Source organism: Notothenia rossii (genome assembly GCF_949606895.1).
Source record: "Notothenia rossii genome assembly, chromosome: 7".
Classification (NCBI taxonomy): Eukaryota; Metazoa; Chordata; class Actinopteri; order Perciformes; family Nototheniidae; genus Notothenia; species Notothenia rossii.
In genome coordinates, this window is record NC_136905.1 from 33,292,659 (window position 1) to 33,317,952 (window position 25,294).

The 25,294-nt window shown below is 43.2% G+C and overlaps 2 protein-coding genes across 5 annotated transcripts in view; one reads left to right on the forward strand and one right to left on the reverse strand.

Annotated features, from left to right (window-relative positions):
• Positions 1-14,455, reverse strand: part of LOC307012992 (aldehyde dehydrogenase, mitochondrial-like) — a 33,673-nt gene extending 19,218 nt beyond the window's left edge. The window contains exons 1-2 of the mRNA XM_079640211.1: positions 14,232-14,455; positions 13,003-13,107 (exon numbers count right to left, since the gene is read on the reverse strand). Coding sequence (XP_079496337.1) covers positions 13,003-13,107; positions 14,232-14,348 — 222 coding nt within the window. The 5' untranslated portion in view covers positions 14,349-14,455. The remainder of the gene's footprint in view (positions 1-13,002; positions 13,108-14,231) is intronic.
• Positions 660-24,936, forward strand: LOC307012994 (uncharacterized protein). Of its 4 annotated transcripts, XM_079640214.1 has the most exons (5): positions 660-4,962; positions 18,896-22,236; positions 22,809-22,874; positions 23,543-23,608; positions 23,767-24,936. In XM_079640214.1, the coding sequence occupies exons 1-2, from the start codon at positions 4,762-4,764 to the stop codon at positions 20,237-20,239; spliced, it is 1,545 nt and encodes a 514-aa protein (XP_079496340.1). In that variant the 5' UTR covers positions 660-4,761; the 3' UTR covers positions 20,240-22,236; positions 22,809-22,874; positions 23,543-23,608; positions 23,767-24,936. The 4 variants fall into 4 exon arrangements, with proteins under 4 accessions (XP_079496340.1, XP_079496339.1, XP_079496341.1 ...); XM_079640213.1 differs by having other exon boundaries at positions 18,896-22,874; XM_079640215.1 differs by having other exon boundaries at positions 18,896-22,874; positions 23,841-24,936.
• The last annotated feature ends 358 nt before the right edge of the window (positions 24,937-25,294 follow it).

Genomic DNA, 25,294 nt, shown 5'->3' on the forward strand with positions numbered 1-25,294 from the left:
TAAGCAAAAAAGGTAAAATCTATAGTGGCAGCAACAACTCTTCAACAGCTTTATCAGTAAGAAGAAAGGCGCTCATAGCACACGCTGCTGCCTTACCACAGAAACACTCATTTGAAAAACAAGAAGCTGACCTGGAAGCAATGAAAGCCAATATCAGAGCTGAAATGGAAACGCTTGAGCTTCAAACTGATATTGACGCTGCAACAGCCAAAATTAAAACATTGGAAGCTTCTGAGGATGATGACTCGGACCCTGACCCTCGTGTGGGGGGGAGCAATATGACACTGGTCAGCCAGATGAAAATTATGATTTCCAGGATGAAGAGAACCAAGGAAAACCTGTGAAGAAAGATAATAAAAAGAGTTTCATAGACTCCAATTCAATAAAATCAAGTCATGCAGCCCCTAGAGGTCAAGTCCAAGTATTACAACCAAGGCTCACAACAAGGACAGCAGCATCAGCACAGCAGCATCACTCCATCCAAGTCAGAAAAAGCTCTCGGACAGAAAGCAATCACTTTTTTCAAGTAATGCAGCGACAAAATGAAATCACTGAAATGCGAAAGAAGGAGCAACGCTTAACATTACTCCCATCCAGAGAAATGCCCATCTCTAAAAGGAGAGCCATTACAGTACCTTCCATTCATCAGAATGTTCGAACATACAATAGAAGATAAAACTGACAATTACAAAGACAGGCTGTTCTCTCTAGAGCAGTATACAGAAGGCCAAGTTAAAGACTTGGTAAAAAGTTGCCAATACATGGATTCAAAAAAGGGCTTTTTGGAAGCCAAAAGACTGCTCCAAGAGAACTATGGACATCAACTCTTAATCGCAGCAGCTTGTTTGGACAAAATGTTGAACTGGAATGCCATCAAGAGTGAAGATAAAAAAGCACTGCATTCTTACGGTACGTCCACACAGCAGCTTTAAAAAAATCCTCCAACGCTTCCAACGCTTCTCTGCCCATTGACTTTGAATGGGGATGACGTCACTTTGCCTCGCTTTTCGCCGAACTGCATTGTGGGGAAGCAAAGCGAAGATTTCCAGGATTTTCAGGATTCAAAAGTTGAGCAATGTTCAACTTTTGAAGCTGAGCTGGAAGCGTCAGCCAATCAAATCCCGTTTATGCAAATCTGACAGTACAAGCGCTAGCCAATCAAACCGCTTGCAAGCTGGGAGAGCCAGACCGCAGTTCATTTCCTCATATTCCAAACGAGAAATTACGGTAGCAAATCACCCGGTTCTTTACGACCAGAACTATTTACCGGGATACAAACCGGAGGAACCAGGCATGGAGGGAGGTGGCAGAGACAGTGGGTGAAACTGGTAGGTTTTCGCCTGTTTGGGGATTTTATATCCAGTTTACTTTGTTTAAACATTGCTAGCAAGCATAGACAGTATCTTTAGCCAGCATGGAATGTAGCATAAAATAGCACCATAGACATTAATCTCATACATGTTCATCATAGCTCTTCCCGCTGACACTTTACCTCTGCCACATCATAGACTATATGCATAATGCACACAATGTCATACTCCTTTCTGCACATATTCTGAGTGGAGAAGAACCGGGGTTTTTTGCTTTGTATGTCGGGGGCGGGATATTCATGTGATTGGTTGTTGGTCGCGTCGCTTGCAAAAATCTCGAGGCTCTCAGACCCGCCAAGCTCCAAGATTTTCAAGATTTTTTCAAAGCTGCTGTGTGGATGTACCGTTATGCTATCTTTCTTTGTGGATGTTGCAACACAATGGAAGATGTTGAATTTTTGGATTAAATGAATAGCACATCAAACATGAGAAATGTGATCATGAAACTCCCATTTCAACTTAGGGAAAAGTGGAGAACAATTGCATATGCATACTATGAACACAATAGCAAAGTTTCCAGTATTGGTCGACTTCATTGAAAAGCATGCACGCATTGCATCAGACCCCATGTTTGGAGACATACAGGATGTCCTGCCAAAAAGGGATATTAAAGTGTACAAATCACCCAGCAATAAGCCTGCTCATGGTTATAAGGGAAGTCGTTTTGTTACTTTGACAAGCCCAGGAGTCAATGAAGAGCAAAAACCTTTCCAAAACATCAAATCAGACCATAAAGGCATTAATGTTCAGAAGCGCTGTGTATTTGGTGCAGGAGAGCACATCTCTGAAACATGTAACATGAACAAAAATCTCACAATGAAAAGATTGACTGCTTAAAAAGGAATATGCTTTGGCTGTCTAATGAAAGGACATCTAAGCAAAGACTGTCAAAAAAGAATGAAATGTGAAGTTTGTTCAATGAAACATCCAACAATATTGCACATGTACAAGAAAAGGATTGAACAAAAACACAACTGATAAATACACTCACGCAGCTTCTGTAAGCAGTGCATTAGTCTCTTTGAATGGCAGAAACCACACAACAACAAACCCTACCAATTATCCCAGTTCAAATAAAGTTGTCAAACTCGAACTAGACTGTGCAGACTTACGCATTTATGGACCAGGGAAGCACTGCACGTTTTTTGTACTCAAGCCCTTTGTTACAGCCGTTGCCTTCCTGGGGCTGTTAATCCTGTGTGTGTGTGTGTGTGTGTGTGTGTGTGTGTGTGTGTGTGTGTGTGTGTGTGTGTGTGTGTGTGTGTGTGTGTGTGTGTGTGTGTGTGTGTGTGTGTGTGTGTGTGTGTGTGTGTGTGTGTGTGTGTGTGTGTGTGTGTGTGTGTGTGTGTGTGTGTGTGTGTGTGTGTGTGTGTGTGTGTGTGTGTGTGTGTGTGTGTGTGTGTGTGTGTGTGTGTGTGTGTGTGGCTGGGAACAGAGATCATTCTGGAGGCTCTGTGTTGGGAGACAGAAGCCTCTAGCCTTGTGATACCTTACTCGTGGTGTTCATGCTATTAGCTCCCTTGTAACTAGTAAACTGCGTAGCAGAGTGCTAGGTAGTGTGTTGTGCTTCGTATTTGTGTAACTGTGCTTATAATTGTTAGCTTAGACCCAGGTGACTAGCACCTGTTGATCAGCTGCTAGTATTTGTGTAACGTGTTAGCTTAGACCCAAGTGATTAGCACCTGTTGACCAGCTGCAGCTGTGTGTGTGCAGCCTTCCTCATTTCCATTTGTACCACGTGTAACGTGAGGTTTTGTTTCTTTGTAACTCTCTTTTGGAGTCCCCTTTTGTTGATGGTTAGATCATCCGTTTTGGTTCATTCTAGGCTGTTTGCCTGTCTTTGTTGCCACCTACTGTAATAAAGCCACTTATAATTGTTACCAATTCCACTCTGGTCGTGTCGTTTCCCTTTGGTTCCCCTAGCCCAATACGGAACGTAACACGTGGGGGCTCGTCTAGGAAGTCGCCCGACTTCAGTTGGAAGCTAAAGACAGGCAACTTCAGTTGGAAGCTAAAGACAGGGAGCAAGACAGGCACTTTCAGTTAGAAATAAGAAAAATCGAAGCAGATAAAGAAGTCCGGATACGGCAGATGGAGCTAGACTCCGAACTGCGCGCATCTGGTGTTGTTGGCAATCCTAGAGAAAGCTTTCCACTTCCTTCTCATCCACCTGCCTTCAATGTAGGGAAAAATTTAGCATTAGTACCGGTTTTCCGCGAGACTGAAGTGGATGCATATTTTGGTGCGTTTGAACGCATTGCGGCGGCACTACAGTGGCCGGCTGAAGCCTGGGCGCTGTTAGTACAGTGTAAGCTTCACGGGAGAGCTCAATAGGCAGTTTCTGCTCTTTCGTTAGAGGACAGCTTAAGTTACGACCTGGTGAAGCGTGCCATACTTAGGGTGTACGAGTTAGTTCCCGAAGCTTATCGGCAGAAATTTAGGAACCACAGGAAGGGATCTAATCAAACACATGTTGAGTTTGCCAGGGAGAAAGGGATGTTATTTACAAAGTGGATTGACTCGTGTAACGCCGCCGACTACTCTGCTTTGAAAGAATTAATTCTCATGGAAGAATTTAAATGGGGGTTGCCTGACCGCATTGTGGGATATATAACCGAGCAGAAAGTACAGTCTCTCTCCGCAGCTGCTGTACTGGCTGACGAATACGTGCTGATGAATAAATCGGTGTTCTCTCCGGTTGTTGCCGAGAGACCTCGCCGTATGCCCGGTGCACCTGTTGGTCAGCCAGCGAAAGCTTTCACTGTAAATAAAGAGGAGAGAGAGTGATACTATTGTGATCAGTCTGGACATGTTATTGCTAACTGCATGATTCTTAAACGTAAGGAGCAGCCACCAAGCATGACCCGGCCGAAAGGCATTGGTTTAATTAAGGCGCAGTCACCCAATATTCCTTAATCCGACCATGATGAAGAAATAGATCCCTGCTTTAAGCCTTTTGTGTTTGAGGGATTGATATCGTTAACAGGTGAGTCGGATGATCAGAGACCCATCCGCATCCTACGAGACACTGGAGGTTCCCAGTCAGATTGTTGCATCTGCCCTGCCATTCTCCGACCAATCAGCGTGTGGGTATGGATCAATATTATGTGGCATTGAAATGGGTTATGTGCCCCGGCCTGTACACAATGTACATGTACAATCTAAGTTAATTACTGGATTTTTCCCTGTTGCTGTGTGCCCAGCATTACCCATACGTGGTATAGTTTTCCTAATGGGAAATGACATTGCAGGAGGTAAGGTAACTCCTGCGCTTGAAATATTGGATTCTCCTTAGGCTGTACTGCCTACAAATGCCCACATTTTCCCCATTTGTGCGGTCACCCGTGCGCAGGCGCGTAAGAGTGACTCAGATGTGTCGTTAAATTATACTATGTTTGGGACACTGTTTACCGATGACAAGATGCCGAAGAAAAAAACAGAAGTTGTGGTTTCCGCATTCCCTGCCGTGGCCGCTGAGCCAGCGCAACCTGCCAGCCCAGTTGTTGACGGTTCGACACTCCCGGTAACCCGAGAGCGTTTACTCGCTGCGCAGAGGGCTGATCCGACGCTTGCGAAGTGTTTCGAGCAGGTGGTGAGTAATAACAAAGCAAGGGGTGAGAAGGTAGCTTATGTGCTGGATAAGGAGATATTAGTGCGCCAATGGTCCCTCACTGCTACTGCTGAAGCTGACTGGAGTGTAGTGCATCAGGTAGTTGTGCCGGCGCCATACCTTCAACATGTACTATCTGTAGCGCATGAGAGTCAGGACACTTGGGCGTGACTAAAACTTATCAGATCGTTCTCAAACATTTCTTTTGGCCAGGTTTAAAGAAGGATGTCTCTAGCTTTTGCCGCTGCTGTCATGTGTGCCAGGTTGTCGGTAAGCCTAATCAAACAATTCCGCAAGCTCCGTTACATCCCATACCGGCTATAGGTGAGCCCTTTGACAGGGTGTTGATAGATTGTGTTGGCCCTTTACCGCGTACAAAAACGGGTCAACAGTATTTGCTCAACATTATGTGTACGTCTAGTCGTTTCCCTGAAGCTATTCCGCTGCGTAGTATTACTTCCACCGCTGTAGTTAAGGCGTTGACAAAGTTATTTTCCAAATTTGGAATACCGCGTGTAATTCAGAGTAACCAAGGAACAAATTTTAAATCCAAGTTGTTCAAACAGGTCCTTCAAACACTACAGGTGAAACATGTTATTTCCATTGCGTATCACCCAGAGTCGCAGGGTGCGTTAGAACGGTGGCATCAGACCCTAAAAAGCATGCTGCGGAAGTACTGTATGGAAACGGAAAAAAAAAAAACTTTGTTTTGTTCGCAGCTCGTGAAGCTGTCAGGAATCATTAGGATTCAGCCCCCCGGAGCTCGTTTTCGGCCATACGCCCCGCGGTCCCCTTAAAATCTTACATGATGAGTTTCTCTCGGCTGATACTCCTCCAGATAAGAACGTATTGGATTACGTTAGTCAGTTTCGTGAGCGCCTGCACCAGGCAAATTCACTCGCTAGAGAGTTGCTCTCAGCTTCACAGGCTGTCATGAAGCGTAATTATGACCGTGCCGCTGTTCCTAGGCACTTTGAGATAGGTGACAAGGTTCTCGCATTATTGCCTATCCCTGGCCGTACGAAATCCGTGACTGTCTTAGTGACACCGATTAGGTTATTTGCACTCCGGAGAGACGACGTAAAACGCGCGTTTGCCATGTTAACATGTTAAAGCGTTATCATTCGCGCACCGCCGGGGGTTTGGTTAATCAAAGAGTAGCTGCTTCCGCATTAATTGTTACAGATAGTTCCGGCCCATCTGATGACGGTTTGGTGATGCGTTCCCATCACCAGCCGGGTGCCCGGTTATGTAACTCGGAGATGATAAAGACGCTGCCCACTACGTTAAGTCATCTGCAGGCGGAGCAGCAGCATGACTTAACCCAGTTAGTGGCTCAATTCCCGTGCCTTTTTCATGATGTCCCGACACAAACCAATGTGATAACGCATGACATCGATGTAAAAGGCGCGAGGCCGATTAAGCAGCACCCGTACCGTGCAAATCCGACCAAGCGCGCCCTTATGAAACAGGAGGCTGAATATCTGGTATCTAATGGCTTAGCTACACAGAGCTCTAGCCCATGGTGCTCCCTGTGCCTAGTAGAGGCTAAACTGACGGTTCTCCGCGCTTTATCACGGACTACCGTAAAGTGAACGCTGTTACGGTGTCCGATGGCTATCCATTGCCGAGAATGGAGGACTGCATCGACAATTTAGGTTCCGCCAAATACGTCAGTAAATTGGATTTGCTTAAAGGTTACTGGCAGGTACCTTTAACAGACCGTGCTTCAAAAATCTCCGCCTTCGCTACGCTTGGCTGTTTTCTGCAGTACACAGTCATGGCTTTCGGTATGTGTAACGCTCCTGCCACGTTTCAGAGACTGGTGAATACTGTATTATCAGGAATAAGTAACTGTAATGCGTATTTAGATTATCTCATTGTGTACACTCCCACCTGGGAGATGCACATGCAGATATTGGGTCAGGTATTCACCCATCTCGCACAAGCATCTCTTACCTTGAATCTGGCCAAATGTGAGTTTGGGAAAGCTACCGTCACCTACTTAGGGAAGCAGGTTGGGCAAGGCCAAGTCCGACCAGTGGAAGCTAAGGTTGCTGCGGTGGCTGAATGTGCGGTGCCCGGCACCAGGAGTGACCTCCGACGTTTTCTCGGCATGGCAGGCTACTACCGCAGTTTCTGCCGCAACTTTTGGGAACGGACTTTTTAGGCTGGGAACTGAGATTATTCTGGAGGCTCTGTGTTGGGAGACAGAAGCCTCTAGCCTTGTGATACCTTACTCGTGGTGTTCATGCTATTAGCTCCCTTGTAACTAGTAGACTGCGTAGCAGACTGCTAGGTAGTGTGTTGTGCTTCGTATTTGTGTAACTGTGCTTATAATTGTTAGCTTAGACCCAGGTGACTAGCACCTGTTGATCAGCTGCTAGTATTTGTGTAAGGTGTTAGCTTAGACCCAGGTGATTAGCACCTGTTGACCAGCTGCAGCTGTGTGTGTGCAGCCTTCCTCATTTCCATTTGTACCACGTGTAACGTGAGGTTTTGTTTCTTTGTAACTCTCTTTTGGAGTCCCCTTTTGTTGATGGTTAGATCATCCGTTTTGGTTCATTCTAGGCTGTTTGCCTGTCTTTGTTGCCACCTACTGTAATAAAGCCACTTATAATTGTTACCAATTCTACTCTGGTCATGTCGTTTCCCTTTGGTTCCCCTAGCCCAGCGGTCGGGAACCTATGGCTCACGAGCCACATATGGCTCTTCCGGTGACGGCATATGGCTCCCAGACAATTTTGAGTTGAAAAAAAAATAAAAAATCAGTTTGGAACTGATTTTAAAATACTTGTGATATTTCTTAATAATACTGTGTCATTTTAAAGTAAACAGAAATTAGTTTTGAAGATACGGGTCACGGGTCACCCGTGGGTCGGGTCGGGAACCAAGGTGAAGAAATCAATTTTATCAGATTGCCAACTAGTTTATTAACGGAAATTAACACCATCTTTTAACAGAAAAGATGGTGAAAAGAAAAAAAGACGATGATTACCGTGCATTCCAGGCTGCGTGGACAGAGGAATTTGCATTTGTGGAGAGAGCAGGATCTGCGGTATGTCTAATATGCAATGATAAAATTGCATCGATGAAACGGTCAAATATAAAGCGGCACTTCGATACGCACCATGCTTCATTCGCATCGAAATATCCAGCGGGGGACAGCAGGAAAAGGGCATGCGAGGAGCTACAGCGGAGAGTGCAGACGAGTTAGCAGCAACTACGTGTGTGGACCAAGCAAGGTGACGGGAATTCCGCTAGCTTTGCGGGTGCTTTGTAATAGTAAGGAATGGAAAGCCATTCACAGATGGCGAGTATGCCAAAACATTCATGCTTGATGTGGCCAATTAACTGTTTGATGACTTCCCAAATAAAGACAAGATAATCAAACGAATAAAAGACATGCCCCTGTCAGCAAGAACTGTGCACGATCGTAGCATAATGATGGCAAATGAAGTCGAGGAAACACAAATTAAGGACATAAACGCCGGGACATACTTTTCTCGCGCGTTAGATGAGTCAACAGACGTTAGCCATCTATCCCAGTGCAGTATAATTGTATGTATAATTGTATGTATATAATTATATAACCTGTATGCTGCAGGTGACACACTGCGTGAGGAAAGCTTGGCTGTTTTGCCAATGAAAGGGACAACAAGAGGAGAGGATTTATTCACGTCTTTTATGGAGTTTGCTAAAGAAAAAAAACTACCGATGGATAAACTTATTACTGTCTGTACTGATGGTGCACCCTGTATGTTGGGTAAGAACAAAGGATTTGCAGCGCTTCTCCGTGAACATGAAAAGAGAGCCATCCTAAGTTTTCATTGCATCCTGCACCAGGAGGTGCTTTGCGCTCAGACGTGTGGCCAGGAGCTTGGTGAGGTGATGTCGCTGGTCATTCGAGTCGTCAACTTTATTGTTGCCCGAGCTTTAAATGATCGCCAGTTTAAAGCTCTGTTAGAAGAAGTTGGGAATCATTATCCCGGTCTGCTTTTACACAGCAACGTGCGTTGGTTGTTAAGGGGGAAGGTGCTCGGCTGTTTTGCAGCTTGCCTGAGTGAAATCCGGACTTTTCTTGAATTGAAAGGCGTCAAGCATCCCGAGCTAGACAACACTGACTGGCTCCTGCAGTTTCACTATCTCGTGGACATAACTTGCCATCTGAACCAGCTCAATGTGAAAATGCAAGGTATTGGAAATACAATCTCATCCCTTCAACAAGCAGTGTTTGCATTTGAAAGCAAGCTGGAAGTCTTTCTCAGGGACATTGAAACAGGTCGTCTTCTGCACTTTGAAAGACTGCAACAATTTAGAGATGCATGCATGCTTAGCAAGTAACTCCACTCAACATCTGGATCTCCAGCAGCTAGCTGGCTTTACGTCCAATCTCCTGCAGTCATTCAAAGCACGTTTTGGAGAATTTTGTGCGCGCACTGGTCTTTTCAAGTTCATCACTCATCCACATGAGTGTGCAGTGGACAAAATCGACCTGACATGCATCCCCGGGGTCTCTATCGGAGACTTTGAGCTGGAAGTTGCTGACCTGAAGGCATCAGACATGTGGATGAGTAAGTTCAAGTCACTTAATGGAGAGTTGGAAAGTCTTGCGCGACATCGAGCAGAGCTGGCGAGGGAACACAAGTGGACAGAAATGAAAAATCTTCAACCTGAAGACCAGCTGATTCTTAAAACTTGGAACGAGCTTCCTGTGACATACCACACAATGCAGCATGTGAGTATTGCCGTATTGACCATGTTTGGCTCTACATATGCATGTGAGCAGTCATTCTCGCATATGAGGAACATTAAGACCAACCTACGCTCACGTTTAACTGATGGAAGCCTCAACGCCTGCATGAAGCTCAACCTCACCACGTATGAACCAGACTACAAGGCCATCAGCAAAACCATGCAACCATGCAGTAAGACATATTTAATTTATTATACGTTAAAAATACTATATGGCTCTCAATGAAATATATTTAGAAATATTTGGCTTTTATGGCTCTCCCAGTCAAAAAGGTTCCTGACCCCTGCCCTAGCCCAATAGGGAATGTAACACCCTTCAACAAGATTTGTATGCCAAGGCCAAGAGAACGAAAATCCTCTTAAAAACAATGGGTCAGGAGAAAATGATTGACACTTCCTTTGTCAAAGATCTTGAAGTGAGTTGCATTGAAGGCAATCATTTTTATCAGCTGTCTAATGTATACACACAAGAGGAAATTCCTGCTGGAAAAGAGCACATTCCCACTCAAGAGACCATAAATCAATGGAAATATCTAAGAGAAATTAAGTTGCCCGAACTGGATTGTGAAATCGGGTTGCTTATAGGAGCAAATGCACCACAGCTAATGGAGCCGTGGAAAATAATAAACAGTCAAAATGGAGAACCCTTTGCTGTTAAGACAGTCCTAGGTTGGGTTGTGAATGGACTGAACCAGGAAACCACTGAATCCGAGAATACTTCATGCGCTGTTGTTAATCGGATATGACAGTGACAGACTTAAGTGAGCTGCTGGTGCAGCAATACAATCATGACTTTCCAGAGAAAGGTTGTGATTAGAAGAAAGAGATGTCAGTTGAGGACAAACAATTCTTAAAGATCATGTCAGATTCAGCTGAAATCAAAGATGGACATTATCAGCTTAAACTTCCATTTAAACAGAAGAATATCATGATGCCAAACAATCGCAAACTTGCAGAGCAGAGAGCAGAATCATCTATCCATCCATCCATCTTCTCCCGCTTATCCGTGGTCGGGTCGCGGAGGTAGCAGTTCCAGCAGAGCCCCAAACTTTCTTTTCCCTGGCCACATCAACCAGCTCTGACTGGGGGATCCCAAGGCGCTCCCAGGCCAGCGAAGAGATATTATCCCTCCACCTGGTCCTAGGTCTACCCCTCAGTCTCTTCCCAGTTAGACGTGCCTGGAACACCTCCCTAGGGAGGCGCCCAGGTGGCATCCTTACTAGGTGCCCGAACCACCTCAACTGGCTCCTTTCGATGCGAAGGAGGAGTCCTTCAAAAGGAACACAGTTTTCCATGATGAATATAAAAAATTCTTGGAGGCTGTGATAGCAAAAGGAGCAGCTCAAACCTGAGAGTGGAAAATTGTGGGTGGGACGAAGAAATCACGGAGGCTCTCAAGAAACAGTGGCAAAGATGGCTCATGGGATTAAAACAGATAGAAAGCTTCAAGATTGATCGATGTTTCAAACCAAAGAATTATAGACAAATACAATCTTCACAATTGCACCATTTCAGTGATGCAAGCAAGATTGTATACAGTGTTGTCACCTACCTTAAGATGACAATTGAAGACGTTCACATATCCTTCATGTCAGGAAAGTCACGTGTCGGGTCACTGTCCCAAGATTGGAGCTCACAGCAGCAGTACTGGAACTGATCAGAACCGAACTGCAAATTCCATTATGCAAATCTGTCTTCTGGACTGATAGTACGTCTGTTCTGAGATACATCATGAATGAAACTCTACCCCCTGATCCCACCGGAAGCGCCTGTGCTGCGCTGCGGCAGCAGTGTTTTTAGCGATCGCGGCCACTCTAGTCAATGGGTGCTATTCCACCAGACCCAGAAGCTCCTCGCCGCAAGGAATTTATAAAATATAGGATGAATCCTATTTTTCTGAGTGTTCTTCTTAAGACACCAACCAACACGCTGGAAAGACCAATAAGCAAAATATGCCTACTGGTGCCTCCCTTAGAATAAGGAAATAACTGAAGATAGACAATTAAGACCCCCTGTCTATCTCAAATAGAATATGAAGACTGACTTTGTTTGGCTCTTTTTGGATTTTTGTTTATTGTTATTATTATGCCCATAACAATAGGGGCCGGTATGTTAGAGCCAGTATTTTGTTTTGATAAGAAAGGCCACCTAATTTTGACATCTGTATTCAACACACTATAAAAGACTACAATTCCCACGGCGCCTCCTCTAAAGTGACAGTGATTGGCGACCTGCTTGAAAGACGCCATCGAGGAACAGTTTTTAACTGTACAATTACCCTTTAAAAGGGCCCATGACATGGCCATTTCTACTGATCATAATTCCATTGTTTTGGTCTACTAGAATAGATTTACATTGTTCAATGTTCCAGAATCACATTGGTTTCTCATACAGCATCTCTGTATAGTATGTGTATTCACTCTCTGTCCTAAACGGCTTGTTGGAGCTCCTGCTCCCCCCCCTCCCTATGAGCCCATTGTGCTCTGATGAGTCCACCACCGTTACAGCGGAACATCAGTGATGATGTGTTACAATGGCATTTGTTAGCAATCAGGAAAGGACACCAGTAATGACAAACAGATGAGAATGCTGCGTGGGGTCTGGGTGCCGTGTTGGCGGCACGTTGCGGGGCTCGCTGCTGCGGACAGTGTGAGCTGGATTACTGGGCTTGTTTCCTGGTTGCTACATGGGGTCTGCGAGACAGCGATACACCGCAAAACTCACCTGAACTCAGTCTGAGCACACACACTTTGAAGTTGTGTGTGTGCTCAGAACGAGCCCAGGCCGAGCCCAGGCCGAGCCCAGGCCGAGCCCTGCCGCGTCTCGCCGTCTCAGGCTGAGTTCAGGCTGAGAAATCCGCAGAGCTGCAGCTGAGAAAATATTGAGTGTGTGTGTGTGTGTGTGTGTGTGTGTGACCAATGGACCAATATGCGGAGACGTTAAGTCACTATACCCAATACGTCACTGTACTGACTGCACTATAGGAAGAAAACAATGGAAAAATAAAAATCTCAAACGAGGCGTTCTGGGGCAGCATGGACAGGTATTTTCTGTGTTAGAGTATTACTCGCTACAGGGTGTACTTTGAGGGTTTGTGACTCTGCAGACCGTTTACATGCAGAAAAACCTTCATAACACACAAGGGGACGGGTAATAACCGGAAAAGCATGACATGGGACCTTTAAATGTTATTTTCCCGTTCCAGTCAAAGCTCCCCCTTTACTGGGACAGAAATTAATGTTTTCACACAGTCTGTATGTCTCTTACCGCATCAGCCTCTGCTACCTGACAGATCACTTCCCCAGTCGCTGGGTTGATGGTGGGGAAGGTCTTCCCACTCACTGCATCGTGCCACTGGTTGTTGATGAACAGCTGAAACATTCAAATTGATGATTTTAATAGGCAGAGCTCTAACCAAAGTCATTGTAAAACTGAAATAAAAAAATTACAGATCTGGTTTCAAACACTTTAGTCTGTTTCATGTCACATTCTCTACAGGTGGAGCAATAAAGTAAATGCAATTTTCTTGGAACCACCAATCTGCCATGTATGCCACTCCTCAAACATTTTATATGGGCTGAGGTATGAGGAATCTTTTTTGTTTGGATTATGATAGAGATTAGACTGGCTCTGGGTGTAACCAAATAATAATGCCAGAAACTGCCACTACATACCGACAAACGGTCAATTACACCCAATCTGACAAAATATGCACATGGCTCACATGACCTCATTATGACCTTATTTCAGGGGTGGGGGAATATGACAAAAAGGCATTGTCAAAACAAAAAAGAATGTCTCCATATCTCATACAGGACAAAGGAAATACTTGGCAATGACACCCAACCCTTGTCTTTTTCCAGTAACAGGGTTTTTTTTATCCACACACCTGCTGGAAACAATGCAACAACTAACAGTCTCAGCAGACAGATATCTCTTTGTATATTTGCAAATCTGCAGGGATTTTGGATCTGACCCTCCAGCTGGTCCAGGGGCTGCTCTGTGGCCAGCAGATCAACCCTAACCCGTATGAAATAATGAATTTGTGTGATAGGGAAGAAAATAATTTAGATTACATAGAGAAGTCAACTTGCATGGCCAGAATTATACAGGCAGGAGTCAGAAGAGCAAAGTCTGCAAACAGGAGTGGACAGTACACACGTTTTCATAGCACGAGGTCTTACTGTTAATCCTTATATAACCTCCCCATGTGAAACTTATCTCCCAGTGGGGTTGTGCAGTTGGCCTACATTTGAACCTGTCAGTAGTTCGGCAGCCCATTGATCATAGCAGGAAGTTTCAGAGTTAGTGAGTCTGGATCCTGGACCTCAGCTCGTTGCACGTTTCCCGACATAAAATCACAAATGAGCACAAAAACTGCAGTGACCAATAACTCCCCACTGCTACAGTTCTGCATTAACAAGCACTTGTTGGTTTTGCAGCTGACCAAAGTCCAGCTGAGTCAAAGTACTGGCAGTATAGGCTATCGTTGTTACCTTGTTGTAGTGGACCTCAGGCTGGGTGTTGGGTGCAGGGATGGCGGCCGCAGTGAAGTGACACACCGCGGGCCGACTCAGTCTAGGAAGGGCTCGAGAAATCACGGTGCGGAGCATTGTGCTTCTTTGTGGCACACAAGACACAAACCAGCAGTTTAGAGTCGGTTGTCTATTACAAAAACACACGAGGGAGCGCGCTGCGTGCCCGCGGCGGTTCCTGACGTAGAGAAGGAACGCCCCCGGGCAGTGTTGGGTGTGACTTGTTACAAAAGTAACGGAGTTACAGTAATATATTACTTTTTGCTGTAACGAAGTAATGTAACGCATTACTAATGAAATGTGGGTAATATATTACCCGTTACAATTCTCAGTAACGCAGTTACACAACACATTTGAACCCGAAATTAAATGGTGTTTTGTTTTTTAAGAATTTACAAATATCGCGAGACATTCCGACACCAGAGAAAAAATGTGCGGGTAGATTAATAAACCTGATGCATTGTTTACTATTGGGTTAAGATGGCGGGAGGAACTTTTGAGCGATGGGTGTTCTCACATTATTATCAGTTCATTAGAGAAAAAGATAAAAACATAATAGTCAAGTGCAATCTATGTTCGTCGGCAGCAAAGGAATTGTCTACATCAAGAAATAGCACTTGCAACTTAAAGAAACACCTGGACCGGTGTTACAGTATAAGTTGAGTCATGACAACTGGCGACATTCTATTATTTTCGTCATAGGAATCCGGGGCGTGTACATTGAGGACCCATTGTTGACTTACCAGGAAAGAAACATCGTTTGTCGTTTACGTTCATCTTTTGCTATATCTGCCTTCCTAAGATCACTTTGCTGCACATTCAGTACTCGTATGTGAGGTTGTGGGTGAGAGTCCGATATCGTGACGCTTACAGGGAGGTATCGAACATTACAAAGTAGGTGACTGTGTGGATGCCTGTTCAAAAACATTGCAAACTTCAGTAATCATTTAAATTATATATTTGTTTCCGACTTTCATTTGTTCATCGTTCTTAATGTGATGTATAGTAGCTTTGATAGCTGTCCATACCTTCAGACAGCCTAAAAGTAAAACACAAGTTGTTTATTCACAGCCCGAACGCTCATCGAGATGACTGGATCAGTCATGACAACTTGTGATCAGCTCCGATTAAATTGTGATATCAATTCTGTAGCTAACCTCCAGGGAGCACGTTTATTTTATGAAATACCTGTATCCCTCTCATCACAACAAGACTCTACACTGTGCAGGAAAAACAATTACATACATGAAAATAACCTTGATGCATGGGAATTAAACACACAAACTATCTTCCGTGGCTATACTGATATGTCACAGTAACGGTAAACCACAGAAAAGTAAGTCCAGCGGGGCACAAGTTGAATACATATAATACGGTAGTTCTATTATGCCTTTAAGCCTATACGTTTAACCCATAAGAACCCCGACCCATTTCTACTTTTGGGGAAATTAAGGGGAACGTCATTTAGACTAAATAGACACATTTCTGACAAGTAACCTCCCTAGTGTCAAATATCTGGGCTTTAATGGTAAAGTAACTCTTATTTATAACTTAAAGGCCCAGTGAAGTGTGCACCTGTGCATGATCTGTTATGCTAATACGTATAGTAATGACCAAAATTGTCCATTGGAACCCATATCCAAAAATGTTGGAATAGCAACAAATTTGACGAGTTTTGAATTTTCCGGGGAAATCTGCAGTCGACCTTCGCCTTCGTGGGCGTGGCTTGCGATCTACTGCGTGACGTCACGAGATGGACGCCGCTGCACTGTTTACATTCACCACCGTTCGTTTTTTCTCTTTTTCAAAGTCGAATTTCTCAACGTTTTTGAGCTAGTATTTTCCTGGAAAGTGTGTCGGAGTCGACTGGAAGTGATTGCCAATCGAGAAAACCTGACAATGGAGGCGACAGTGAAGAAAGAGGGATGAAAAACACAGGGGAAACGATGCATTGCCGCTGGCTGTAGTAATGTCAAGTCTGCCGAAGTGGCGATGTTTCTGTTCCCAAAAGATGAAGGTGAGCCTGGCTGGTGTCATTGTTTCGGAGATTCTTTGATTGATCATGATAAATAAAGGCCACTGGTCGATTCGAGAGAGAGAGAAAGAGAGACTGAGAGAGTTACAGGGTTGTTGTTAGCATCTGGTGCTAGCTCGGAGCTAACGGAGATTAGCTGTTTCAACAATAAGGAGAGGGAGAGTGCTCTCCTGTGGGACTGAGAGAGATAACGTCAGCTCAGGGAGGTAAACTGTAGCCTAAGTTATCTCAGTGGGTTTGGTCATCTATGTAAACAAATATTTCCATCTATGTAATATTAGTTGTATAAAATAGGTTAAGAAATCATTCCAATGTTTTTTGATTATTGAAATATATGTTTCATATGAGTGTTGAGAGCTGTATCCGTAAATCTCTTAATGTTGCCCTCAAAGTGCACCAGATTGATCACTTTCCTCATCTATCCTGTCCGAAAAGCTGTCCAAATCAATCATTTCTCTCACACTAGTATCACTTTCCAGAGTCTCCGCCATGTTTACAATCGCAACTGGGTACATCTTGTGACGTCACAGCCACTATCGTCTGCAACTTCCGTTAGGCTCAGACGGCAAAATTAATAATTCATTAATTCATTAATAATGAATTATTACAAATTATTTTAGCCATGAACAGGCACAATGATATGTAAGGAATGAAACTGCCATTTCATTTTGGTGCAAAAACATGCACTTCACTGGGCCTTTAATTAACAAGGATGATGTTTTGGTTTGCATTTGTTTGAACATACTATGAATTGAAGAATAAAGCATATGTTAACTAAATATAATTGAATCAGCTAAATTAACTGACCAGACCATAATCATATTTCTAATTGTGCATATATGTCACTCCGGGTTTACTGTGAATGTTTAGGGTTAAAGTCCCGATGTGACACCATGTGTCACAGCAATATTTATGGCATTTGTTTCATATCAATTTCATCAAGAAATGTTTCCACAACAGGTTAAATGTAATCAGAATCAGAATACCTTTATTCGTCCCACAGAGGGGACATTTACATTTGTTCCAGCAGAAAAGAGCCGAAGACAGCTTAAAGTTTAACAAATGACATGTCATGTAAGCATTTTTATTCTTAAATGGCTTGAATATTAACTTTAGCAACAAAAAACCTTTCCAAATCTAGCTAGTTCTGTCACATGTTTTAGCCTGACACATGGACATCTTGGACATGTTGTTATGGGAAGACAAAAGCAAATGTCAAGGACCATGATGACCCCAGACTGTTCAGTGTGTGTCACTTTGGGACTTCATGAGATAAAAAAGGCTAAAGCTGTATAAGGAACTTTCCAGAACATTTAAATTTCATGTGACACCCGTGTCTAAGCAATTCTGTCTGCCTTCCGTGTTTCTGTTGTTATTTACTTCCTCTCTGCCTTCTTCTGATGATTTATCTGTTAGTTTGTGTGTTTAATTCCCATGCATCAAGGTTATTTTCATGTATGTCATTGTTTTTCCTGCACAGTGTAGAGTCTTGTTGTGATGAGAGGGATACAGGTATTTCATAAAATAAACGTGCTCCCTGGAGGTTAGCTACAGAATTGATATCACAATTTAATCGGAGCTGATCACAAGTTGTCATGACTGATCCAGTCATCTCGATGAGCGTTCGGGCTGTGAATAAACAACTTGTGTTTTACTTTTAGGCTGTGTGAAGGTATGGACAGCTATCAAAGCTACTATACATCACATTAAGAACGATGAACAAATGAAAGTCGGAAACAAATATATAATTTAAATGATTTATTGAAGTTTGTAATGTTTTGAACAGGCATCCACACAGTCACCTACTTTGTAATGTTCGATACCTCCCTGTAAGCGTCACGATATCGGACTCTCAACCACAACCTCACATACGAGTACTGAATGTGCAGCAAAGTGATCTTAGGAAGGCAGATATAGCAAAAGATGAACGTAAACGACAAACGATGTTTCTTTCCTGGTAAGTCAACAATGGGTCCTCAATGTACACGCCCCGGATTCCTATGACGAAAATAATAGAATGTCGCCAGTTGTCATGACTCAACTTATACTGTAACACCGGCATTTAGAAAACTTGTCAGCAAAATCCCTGTCAACACCACCAATGACAAGGTAAGCTAACGTTGCAATAGAGACTTTTTAATACAGTAGATTACTGGGCCATACCGAGGCTGTACTACCATGTTAGCGACCAGCGACGTAATTGTAATGTTGTTATTTTGTGTGTGTGTGTGTGTGTGTGTGTGTGTGTGTGTGTGTGTGTGTGTGTGTGTGTGTGTGTGTGTGTGTGTGTGTGTGTGTGTGTGTGTGTGTGTGTGTGTGTGTGTGTGTGTGTGTGTGTGTGTGTGTGTGTGTGTGTGTGTGTGTGTGTGTGTGTGTGTGTGTGTACTCGCATCTTATTCCACTCGCTTTGTACATGCTTAGCTTAAATGTTATACTGCTGCCTGGTGGTAAAAAGATGCATTGCCTATACATAAGCACCTATCATTACAGTAATATTACCGGTATTTAAATATTATTTAGCCAAGTTATAAATGGAGCATTAGTTTATTATCTAGCATGACTTTAATATCTCTATCTTCTTAATTTTCAGCAAGTGTTGCCAGATAGAAAGACATTTGCCAAAGAGTTGGATAAAGAATATGCTATCATGGAAAAGGAGCTGAGGAAAACTATCGATGCCCAGGATTATGTGTCAACAACGGCAGACATATGGAGTGCTAACAACAAAAGTTTATTGGAGGTGACTGTGCATTGGATCGATGCAGATACCTTGAAACGAAAGAAGGCTGCGATCGCTTGTAGAAGATTTAGGGGTCGACACACGTACGACGCAATAGCAACAGAGCTGGAGGACATTTTCTCTCAATATGGACTTACCAACGATAAAGTGACTGCATGTGTGACGGACAACGGGAGTAACTTTGTGAAGGCGTTCAAGGAGCATCAGCAGCGGCAAGTGGAGTCCGATGATGAGGAAGATGAGGTGGATGGCGATGGTGAGGCAGACTTTACAGACCTTCACAGTGTGCTTGCCGCCGCCAAAGATGATAATGCCCAGGACGGGCTATGTGTACTGCCTCCCCATCATAGATGCGCAGCCCATACACTTAATCTAATTGCGAACAATGAGGTTGATAAATGGCTGTCATCTAACGTAGAATCTAGAGCTGTGTATCGTAGTGCTACAGCCAAATGTTCAGCGTTGTGGACGAAGGCCAGCCGCTCCACAGTCGCATCAGGGTTCCTGGAAGAGGTCAGTGGTAGAAAATTGATTGTTCCCACAGTAACAAGGTGGAACTCATACTTTGACGCCTATTCTCGGATCACAGAAATTCCCCTCACTGACATCAATAATATCTGCACACAATTTCAAATGAAATGTATGAACGACAGGGAATACCAATTTCTCAAGGAATACTGTTCCATTATGAAGCCTTTCACAGTTGCATTGGATATCTTACAGGGTGAGGACACTTGTTTTTATGGAACGCTTCAACCAACACTAGAAGTTCTCATGGGAAAAATCTTAGCAATGAAAACTGGCCTATCAGCAATGACCACTGGGCTGCCTGAAGTTATTGTGGGAGCAATCAAAACTCGATTTGCCGCAATAATTGACTCCAAGGAAGCGCTGCTTGCCGCTGTCTCACTGCCTAAGTTGAAGCTGCGTTGGGTAAAAGAAGAAGCCAGAAGAGACTATATCAAGATACTCCTCATGTCAGAGTGTCGTTCCCTAACAACACAAGAGCCTGCAGCCCTCATGCCCGATGTCCCTCAACCTGCTGCTGTTGCCTCCAGCGAGGAGGATTTTTTTGCCTTTGACTTACAGCCCGTTACCACAGCTGATGCGCCCATCTCTGTGGAAACAGAGGTAATGTCTTATTTTAATTCTGCCCCTACGATGGAAAGTCTGCACCAGTTTCCAAGAATTTAAAAAATCGCACTCCGCTGTAATGCCCCAACGCCATCCAGTGCACCAGTAGAAAGACTTTTCAGTCTTGGAAATCTTGTGCTCACCCCAAAACGCAACCGTCTCGGTGATGGACGCTTTCAACGCCTTCTCCTGATGCGCTTCAACCGTCATTTCAGTCAAGGCGGTAATGGAATAGGCCAGCCCCCCACCATAGAAAAATAAGTAGGCTATAGGTCAAGGCTTTAAAGGCTTTCATACTTAAATGTATTTTACGAGCATTAATCGGCTGTATTCTACCTCTGTTTTGGCAGTAACAGGTTTCCTGTTTATTTGTTTTATTTTCAATATTCCAATGTGTGTGTTAAATATAGTGGAGCTTCATTTGTTTTGTGAAGTATTTCCTACGAGGCCTTTTTTGTATTTAGATTTGACCAGACTTTGTTTGGTAGCCTATGTTCTAGGCGTTGTTTGGCAAATAGCAGGGCTCCTATTTTTGGCCTACGTTGCATTTAGTAGCAATTTTAAGCAATGTTTGGCTTACATGTTAATAGTGTTGAACTGAAAATGGCTGAGCCGTAAGCTATTCCTTGAGGCATAATCCTTTTCGTATTTTTGATAAAGCTTCTTCTTTGTCCACTAAATACATTCAAACTTCTTGTGCTTGGAACTTGAATTAAATAAAAGAAAGTAACAAAAAGAAAAATATATTGCACACCTTGTCATTTCATAATGTTATAGATTTCATTATAGTGAGCTCTAGCTCTATTGTATTTAATATATATATAGGCCTAGACTTATAAATATTTACAGTATCTCTACTATAATTGACCAGACTTTGATCCTTTGTCTGCTTTAAATAAGTTTATAAGTTGTTAGTAGCCTTAAGGGCCTACACAGTTGTTATGCTATACCACATTGCCCTTCACTGGATGTATATTGAGCTGCACTAAACTACATTTTAGCATTTAAAATAACTAGCCATTCTTTTGCGGTTATTTTGGTGAAAGTAACTAAAAAAGTAACTAAAGTAGTGTAACTCATTACATTTCAGAGACAGTAATATTGTAATGTAACTTATTACTTTCAAAAGAGAGTAATAAGTAATATGTAATATATTACATTTTGGAAGTAACTTGCCCAACACTGCCCCCGGGACGCGCTCTAACCACAGCCATTTTCTGAGAGACAGCAAGCGCATTAATTCGTGGCGTCTGAGGGCAGTGGCAAGTACTTCCGGCATCTGCCACAGAGGCCGCTACTCCGTGGTATCTGTGGCAAGTATATGCCACAGATCCCACAACTTGCCGTGGCAAGTATATGCTACAACCATGCCACAACTTGCCGTGGCAAGTATATGCCACAACTTATATATGCCACAACTTGCTGTGGCAAGTATATGCCACAACTTGCTGTGGCAAGTAAATGCCACAAGTTAAGAGTTAAGAGAAGGTTTACGGTAGCTGCCACTCGCCTTCCGTGGCAAATGCTGATATTTAAATGTCGCTGTTTTGGCATGACTTTATCGGACTGATCTGTGCACAAGAATGATGATCTGTTACTGACTCAGTACCTGTAATCTGTGCAATAACAATAGAGTTGAATTTAATCTTGAGCAGGAACAAATGTATTTACTTAGTACATATCTGACATTAACAATTAAACACATGTGTGCATCCTTTATAAATGCAAACCGAGTCAAGCCGACTCCGGAGGTGGCGGTATGCACCTTAAAGTTGTTTGCAATCCGCCAAAAAACCGAGAGAAGAAGAAGAAGAAGAAGGCAAAGCAGCAGAAGAAGAAGAAGAAGAAGAAGAAGAAGAAGAAGAAGAAGAAGAAGAAGAAAAAAAAAGAGGGATCCAGATCGGCTCTTGACACGTGCTGAGACTGAGTAGACGGTAGTGATGGCAAAATGAAGCTTTGAATGAAGCGTCGAACCACTTGGACAATTGTGTCGGAAATAGGTTCATTTCTCGAAGCTTCAGTTACAGCGACCTCTCCTGGCGAAGTGCAAGGCTGCAGTGGGTTTAACGTATCTTTGCCTTGAAAAATATTCGATACACACACACACACTAAGACTGAATATCATGTTCTATTTGCAATTAAAGATTGATAATAGTGTGTATTGGGTTATTGAGAAGAGACTAGAGAGTGCTTGAATTTTTTTTGGGCGGAGAGGGCCTTTTATCAGTTATTAAAGTATTAAAGTTGAAAAGCAATGATTAAAAGTTTTGCTATTCCGAGCTTTGAACCAGCTGCGCGGAGGATATCGCCGCATCCTGCCCGCGCGGGCCCCGGGGATTGTTTCATGATTTTTCCATGATCCTGCATAAACGATTTCCCATTCATTCTCTATGGCACCGTTGAATCGTTGCCGATGTAATATATTTTTGGCCGCGAGTGGCGCTGTGGCGCAATTTGGGCCCCGGGGATTGTTTCATGATTTTTCCATGATCCTGCATAAACGATTTCCCATTCATTCTCTATGGCACCGTTGAATCGTTGCCGATGTAATATATATTTGGCCGCGAGTGGCGCTGTGGCGCACTTTTGCCAGTGAGACCTGTCTGCTCCTTCCCCCGCTCTCCTTCAGTGAGTGAGTGATTGAGAGACGGGACAGCGACTTTTTCAACTCCTGACATTACGACCAAACTATAAGGTAAGTTATAGTAACATGAATTCAAAGAGAAGCGACATGTAATGTTATGTTATCTGGGCTTTGTCTGACGTGTTTTAGTTTCAATGAAAGCTATAAAGTGGTCCGTGTTTCCTACGTGTATCGTGTCTAACGGCTGCATGCACACAAGGCACTTTAGGATGAATTACATGTTAATGTAAAGTTAATTCAACTTAAGCTGCTTAAAGTTCATGTGGTAGGATTTCTGTGTGAGTTTATTGTGTTTTTGTTGACTTGGTGAGGCGAAATTACCGCAAGTTACTTGGAGCGAAATCCTCCGTGTTTGTGTGCGTTTACATTAATGTATATATAAATTAACGCTAACTACCATTTAAGTTTACCATTAACTCCCTTATTATTTTCCAATAAACCGGGGTTAGATATACTAACCCATCCCTGTTACAAAACACAGCGTGGGGACAAGTTAACAGCAGTTTACTTTTCATTAATCGGTTCTACAATATTCAGCTGTGCTGTTGGCCAGACGCCATTGGCTGTATCGTTCCAATAGCTTGCATATAAACTCTTATTTCACTACTTCATTTTTTTTAAACTACTTTTCTTTTTGTATTTACTTTTTAATATTTACTTGCACTATATTTCTTTATTTTACTGTTGATAATAATGACATGTTTTAATATTTTCTATAGTGGCTCCTGAGATTTCTGCAGAGGCCAGTCAACCGACACTGCATCCACCAGCTGCACCAACACAAAGTGAGTGATACTAACAATAATAATACATCACATGTTTGAGGCACCTTCAAGTGTTTGAATGTTTCTCATTTGGATGTGTACTTGCTAAAAATCATTTTTCAAAAAATCACACACAATCGTAATTATTTGCCATGTATTTTTATTTATTGTATGCCTAGGTCAGCCATTACCCATGCCATCAACGGTCCCCAGCTGTCCTCCTCCTCCTCCTCCTCCTCCTCCTCTTCCTCAGCTTCCTGCCTACAACCAGGATGTCAGTCATTGGAACTGTTCGCCGCAGCAGAGGATCTGGATGAAGATGGAGCTGCAATCCATGGGGCTCTGGCCAGGCCCCGTTCCTGTACGCAACCCTCTAAAGATGGTGTCATTGTGGCGTGGCCCTCCCCAGCCAGAGCTGATTGACAGCGTCTATGATTTTCCCTGCGCCAAGTACTTTCAGCTCCATCCCTTTTTCATCTGGAAGCCAGAAAATGACAATTTGATGGGAAGGCTGAGGAACAATTACACTCTGCTGTGTATTGACGGCTGTGCTCAGCCTCAAATTGCCTCTGCTGGTGTTGGTAGGCCTCGTGTGATTGTCGGCACCACCGGACAGTACTACTTGCTCTCTTCAAGGCTCTGCTGCAAAGTCTGCCGGAAGAGGTGGTATGCCGACAACCCATCCTGGCTGGAAAAGCTCCCTAAGAGGTTCACCAACCTGCTGCCAGCAGTACTGACTTACAAGAAAGCCATCTGTAAGTCGGTACTGGACGAGCTCCGGCGCAGCGGCGAGTCACCCACTGATATGGCAAAGCAGATCACAGAGTTGATGCACCTGAAATATGAACGTGCTGACCTGGCGTACCTCCTCAGCTGTAAGAACATCATGGATGGTGAGGAAGGAAAGTACGACCAGAAGACAATTACCCAGTTCCTTCGGCAGGAAACCAAGCCAGCTCCCTTTGGAGAGTATGGGGACTCTGATGGCTGGAACGGGATCTCTGTGTCTGCACACTACCTGACAGACTGCATGAGTACGAACACCAGCAGGGCGCCGGATGCTTGGATGACATCTGATGCCATTGCTGCTCAGGCTACTTCCGGTGACGTGCTGAATACATGTGCATCAAGGTCCAACTTTAATGCAAACATGCTCATCAAGCTGGACTTACATTTTTTCATTCTCTATTTACTACTGCTTTATTTACTTATATTTACTTTATTTAACAAAATATTATTTACTTTATTTACTTCTACCTCATTTTGTTACTTATATATGATATGTTTTGTACGACATAATCTGCTTTGTTTCTGTTGTTTACAGTAAAGATGTTTTCTTGATTAATATCTACATGTCTCATTCAAAAGTAAATGTATACTACATGGTCCATATCTTAAATATAAATAATACCTTTACATTATTTCATTCTCTATTTACTACTGCTTTATTTACTTTATTTACTTCTACCTTATTTTGTTACTTATATATGATATGTTTTGTATGACAATCTGCTTTGTTTCTGTTGTTTACAATAAATATGTTTTTTGATTCATATCTACATGTCTCATTCATAAGTAAATTATTTATACTACATGGTCCATATCTTAAATATAAATAATACCTTCTGAGTTTTTCTTTTGAAGGTAATAAATACATATAAACACAATAACAGGACATTAGGATTCACAGACTTTGCCCCAACCGGG